Genomic DNA, 6,000 nt, shown 5'->3' on the forward strand with positions numbered 1-6,000 from the left:
GCAGTCGCTTATCTGCGTAACCAATTCCAGGTACAACTCTCTATCTCAGCAGTGTTAGAGTCCATAGGCCATTAAAGGATCCATAGACCAACCATGTATACCAAGGAATTAAAAACTGAGAGGACGTTGGAGAGACTCTATGTATTCCATGAATACCCACCGCCTTGAGCCTGCTCCCTATCCAGACATCCCGCCCACAGCTCGGCGCTTTTATGCAACGCTTTTCAGCGGGAACACTTTCCCTGTCTTCATTTCTCACAACTTTAATATTAGGCCCGATGCTTTATCACTGCCCTGAACAAAATGCCACTGAGGTAATGGCTCTTTTGCCTAAATAAAGAATTCCAGACAGGGCCTTTTATTGCAAACGTTCAGGTCATACCAGCAAGACCATCACAAAAACACTGAGAGCAATAAAATCTAAAGTGTTTCATTTCCCCTTACTTTCAGATAACTGTAAACAATGTTAAACAGTAGGATTTTCCTTTTTCAGGAAAGATTTTGCTTTGAACATTGAAATCTATTTTGAAGAATGCTCTTTACAGAGCTGCTCTGAGGAGGCATATTACATAGCAAGGCACTTAAAGGAAGAGGTTAAAACCCAGTTCAGCATTTAGAATTCTGTAAAATAACCCCAGTAAGTCAGCAAAATATTCTTGCATCTTCCAGTTTAATGTAATTTATGCAGACCAGACTTGACTGCCGCTAATGCAGAGACCACTAATGCACTCACCCCAAAGTTCTCACGACGAAGACATGTTCATGTTTTACTCATTGAACTGTCTTGGGTACCTCTTAAAACACAGAGACTTTCAGAAATGTGATTTGTGGGAGACAATGTGTTTAAAGCAGCAGAACAACATATTTTCACCCAGATATCAATAACAATGTTTGCAATACTACAAGTGATACATGAGGAAAATGAAGTTGTTGCAGCCAAGACCACTTGCCCTTATCCACCACCGTCCTTCCTCCAAACTCTGGGAGGTGTGCATCCATCAGCTAGGACCAGACCTGCACGCGGCTGCTGGTCTTACTCATTTCCAGGCTCAACTTCTGAAACTATAGTGGCTATCTAGGTGGTTTTCCTCAAACAGTGCTAGTCAAAGGTAGGTGCTTTATCGTTGCACCTCACTGAAAATGAAGGTTCATCTGCACTTCAGAATACAAAATTGTCGTGGTTTAACCCCAGCCGGCAACTGAGCACCACACAGCCGCTCGCTCGCTCGCTCGCTCCCCCCCAGTGGGATGGGGGACAGAATCGAAAGTAAGCAAAAAAAGAAAACTTGTGGGTTGAGATAAGAACAGTTTAATAATTGAAATAAAATAATAATTAATAAAAATATAATAATGTAATGAAAAGGAAAACAACAAGAGAGAGAAAGAGAGGAACAAAACCCAGGAAAAACTAGTGATGCAACCACTCACCACCTGCCGACCGACGCCCAGCCCGTCCCCAAGCAGTGGTCACCGCCCCCCGGCCAACTCCCCCCAGTTTATGTACTGAGCATGACGTCACATGGTATGGAATATCCCTTGGGCCAGTTTGGGTCAGCTGTCCCGGCTGTGCCCCCTCCCGGCTTCTTGTGCCCCTCCAGCCTTCTCAGTCGGCAGAGCATGGGAAGCTGAAAAGTCCTTGGCTAGTGTAAGCACTACTTGGCAACAACTAAAACATCGGTGTGTTATCAATGTTATATTCTCATCCTAAATCCAAAGCACAGCACTGTACCAGCTACTAGGAAGAAAATTAACTCTATCCCAGCCGAAACCAGGACAAAAATGAAGAAATGAAAGATTGAAGCAACATATGTGTTTGCTCATTAAAAATGAAAGTACTTCAGAGAAACAATTGAGCATTCACACCAAAATAAACAGATTAAACACTGAAAAGCAAGCTTCATAATCCAAAGGGTAAGCATGATTGCAATAACTGCTTTTTTTGTAAAGTTCACATAATTAATTTTAAAAACAGATCTACAGCTCTGTGTGTTAGTCACAGGTTTCTAACCACAAACCTTTATCCAGCCTCACAATTTTTAATGTTATAATTTAGTCAGCCTGTTGTTTTTAAGTAACTGATTTTATATTGATGCCATACAAAAGCAGAGTATGCAATGTACTTCACCTGTCATTTATGAAAAGTATTTGATGCATTACATTTTTGAAGTGTTTTAAAAATGCAGTATCTGCAAATTCATTATTTCTTCTGCATTCCCCAAATATGGGGGAGGTATCTCAGACATCGATTTGAAAAAACTCCCACACGATCTTTTTTTTTTTTCCAGAAGTAAAAATGTTGGAAGCTAAATAGCTGTAATAAAACATTTTGAAGTTGAAAGTTGATGATCGGTTTAATACTGATCATCTGTAGCTCCTTCAAGTTTTTTATTAGTATCTACTAATTTCTTAGAACATGAAGTATCACATTCTTTTATTATTATTATTATCATTCTACGGATTGAGAATGCTTCAGAAACAGCAAAACTATGTATGTTACTGAACATAATTATAACTCAACAGCTATAAATGCCAGGATCGAATAACTGAAAACATATGCTATATGCCTGAAATTTAAAGGATGATGAAACTGTCACATTAGTAGCACGCAGCATGTTATAAAGAACTCCCACAATGTAGCAGTTGTTCAAAAGTTGTACCCATCCGGTCATTCTATCTTTATAAAAAGATACATAATACTAGATGGTGATTTATTCAAAACACAGCTGCAGCCTAAGTTAAAGGTAATAACAAAAAAACCAACCCACAAACACTACGAAAAGACCTTTTTAAATTACAGTGTTAAAGCCATGTCGGTTCACGCAGAATAACAGAAAAGCATTTCCAGAAAGTCCAAATTTTATTCTCAGTAGACTTTATTTTGGGGGAGGACAGGTGAGGGAGCGGGAGAAGCAGAGCAGCAGTGCAAACACACGTCAGCCCAGCGGACTCTTCCAGGCTCATGTAAATCACGGATCTTTAAATGCCGCCCCCGGAGGCGGGGATCGCGACCCCCCACGCGTGGGTGCCCTCGGCCCGGCCGGAGGAGCGGGCTGGCCGCCCTCCGCCCTGCGAGGCCGTTTCACGGCAGCGGGGGGCGGGGGGGGGGCACACGGGACGCGGCAGCCCCGGCGCTCCCGAGGGCGCGGACCGACCGACCCACCGACCCCGCCGCCCCCGGAGCCCGCCCCGTCCCCCCACCCCAGCCCGCGGGGCGCGGTTGCAGCCGTGCCCCCCGCACGGGCGAGCGCCCACGTTATGTTAAACTTTTATTTCGCGAGTCATTTCGCACCGCATCTGCCGGGAGCAGCCCGTCACGCTCCTCGCATCCCCTCGCTGCTGGCGGGGGAGGGTACAGCCCCATCGCCACACCGCGGCCGCCGCTCGGGAGCATCCCGGGCTCCCCCGGGCACAGCCTTCCCCCGCCCCCCGGTTTTATGGGCCGCCGAGGGTCTCCAGCCGCCCCCCCTCTGCGGCTCCCTCGCCCCGGCGGCGCGGCCCCGACGGCCTCCCTCCTCCCTTCCCACCCCCCAGCCGAAACGTGCGGGGAGCCGGCGGTGCCGGCAGGCGGGACCCCGGCGCGGGGGAAGCCGCGGAGCTCTCCGCACCTGCGGGGATGGGGGGCGACGGGAGAGGGGCACCGCGCAGCCCCGGCGCCGCTCCTCACCTTTCATCCAGTCGACGACTTGGCTCGGCGACCACTTACTGACGGGCTCCATGATGAGGGCCATGGGGGGGTCGGGGGCGCGGGGCTCGGGCGGCCGCCGCTCTCCGGGCGAGGGGCGAGGCTGTGCGGCGCGGCGGGACCGCGCTGCCCGGAGCCCGAGCGGCGGAGGCGGGAGAAGAGAGCCGCTAAAACCCCGCTTGCCTCCGCTCCGCTCCGCTCGCTCGCTCGCCGCCTCTGTGCCTCTCTGGGGATTTCAGTTCATGTTGCCGGCTCGGCGGGGAGGAGGAGGAGGAGGAGGAGGAGGAGGAGAAGGAAGGGGGAGGAGGCGACGGCACGCTCCGACGCCTCCCGCCCCCGCGGACCCGCGGGCAGCGGCGGCGGCTGCCGGCCCCGCCGAGGGGTCGGTCCCCGGGCGGCGGCGGCGGCGGAGCGGCAAGCGGGGGGATGGCTCGGCTCGGCTGCGCCCGGCTGTGCCCGCCGGCTCCCGCGGCTCTCCGCGGCCGCGGCTCCCGCGCCGGTTCTTTTTCTCCTGGCGGAAATGACGAGGCGGCTCCTGCCACCCGAAAATATCTCCAAGTGAAATGGGAAGCGACACCCGACGGCCGCCCGGGGCGGGGGAGCGGGGGGGGCCGGGATGACTCGCAAGGTGCCGCCGGCGGGGGGGGGGGGGGGGAAGGCGCGGGCCTGGGGCGGCGGCAGCGCCGAGCACCTGCTCCCGCCGAGCCGGGGGCAGCGGGGGGTGCCTGCGGGGGAGCGCAGCCAGCGGCACCGAGCTGGCGTTTGGGTTTGTTTTTTTCCCTTGAAAAAAGCATCGCTGCGTGGGCGGGAAAGGTAATTTTTTTTTTTTTTTTTTTTTTTTTTTTTTTTGAGAAAAGCCCGACTGTAAAACGGCTGTGGTGGACGGTGTCGCCGAACGCCTCGAGGGAGCCGTGCTGGCGGGCAGCGCAGATGGGGGTGGCGGCCGTCGGCCGGGGTCTGCGGGCGGCCCGGGGAGGAGAGGGAGAGGAGAGGAGCTGCGCCTTGTTATTTTGCCTGCCTCACCCCGAGGGTGCAGTAATGGGGCAAACTGGAGTGAGGTCAACCGGCAGAATCGGGGCAGGAATTAGGCAACCTCGGCGAGGAGAGGGCGCCGCAGGGGGCTCCTCCGACTGCGCTGTCCCCTGTGTTGCACCACCAAGGTATGGCGGCTGCAGGTGCAAAAATCCACCGTCCCTGCAGGGGACCGTCATTGCTGGAGCTGTTCATCTTCTCCTGGTTGTGTTCCCCTGGGCTGCACGGTCCGGGAGGCTACCCCAAGGGGGCAATTCCCACAGACCCTGTGCCACAGTGTCTGTTTTTAGGAGTCCCTCCCAAGCAAAGAACGATTCCTCCTAGGATGGCCGTAGGTGCTTTTCAGGCACCCTTCCTAGGAGCCTCTGCTCTGAGGAGGTGGCGGCCCCCCCGGAGCTCCAGGCGGAGGATAAATACCACTAAGGGGTGTTTTCCTGCTAGTGAGTTGGCCAGTGCACAGCTTTGCCTGCATTTGCGTTCGCCCTGCTTCTCCTGCCAAGGCTGAGGCGACGGCCATCGAGATGTTCCCTCTGACAGTATCGGCTGCTGAACACCAGCTGCTGATGCTGACACTTAATATCTGTACGTGAGAAAAAAGAGGATTCCCTCAGCCCTGAAGCGGCAACGGCGAAGGCATCCCTTTGCATGGCATGGGCAGCGACAGAAGCTCTCCCATTTCAGTACGTGGGGTTGAAGTCCTAGCGATGAGGGCCAGTAAGGCACTCGTAGGGTCGGTAACGCCTCTCCCTGGAGTCCCAGGAAGAGTCTCCCTAGCAGCGCTAGTTAGACTTGACCCTCAGTTTAAAGGTTGTACTTATCTGTGAGAAGAAACTTCTTTTTACTGAAAACTGGGGCTTTGACGCTGTAACTTTCCATGAATTTGGCTCTAGACATGTGTCTCCTGTGTCACATTCCTGCCAGCACACTGACGAGGCAGTCTGCTTCTAAAGAGGTTTCGTTACCTAAAGCCACTGAAACAATAAACCTCACTTGCAAATTAAGGCTGACTTTTTCCTTATGAAAGGTTTGAAAGGTATGCAGGATTCTTACATACTGGGTTATTGTTGTTGAAAGAGCGTGTCATAATTTTAATTAGAAACCAGTAGTTTGAAAGGTTTAGAAGTAAATACCCAAGATCAGACTGAAACCTGGCATACAATTTATAACACCATTGTGTAATTCTCATCGTGCTGAAAAGTTCTTCATGGGTGAGGAGAGGGGAAGTAAGTTCTCAGTGCATATGTATGAACTCCTATAGTTCATAATTACAGAGTGCACTGGGATCC

The 6,000-nt window shown here is 52.2% G+C and overlaps 1 protein-coding gene across 7 annotated transcripts in view; it reads right to left on the reverse strand.

Moving 5' to 3' along the window:
• Window positions 1-4,053, reverse strand: part of CNKSR2 (connector enhancer of kinase suppressor of Ras 2) — a 235,770-nt gene extending 231,717 nt beyond the window's left edge. For all 7 annotated transcript variants that reach the window (XM_076356481.1, XM_076356466.1, XM_076356473.1 and 4 more), the window contains exon 1: window positions 3,665-4,053. In XM_076356481.1, the coding sequence (XP_076212596.1) occupies window positions 3,665-3,728 (64 nt within the window). In that variant the 5' untranslated portion in view covers window positions 3,729-4,053. The remainder of the gene's footprint in view (window positions 1-3,664) is intronic.
• Window positions 4,054-6,000: the final 1,947 nt, after the last annotated feature.

The sequence above is a fragment of the Aptenodytes patagonicus genome, chromosome 1 (assembly GCF_965638725.1).
Source record: "Aptenodytes patagonicus chromosome 1, bAptPat1.pri.cur, whole genome shotgun sequence".
NCBI lineage: Eukaryota > Metazoa > Chordata > Aves > Sphenisciformes > Spheniscidae > Aptenodytes > Aptenodytes patagonicus.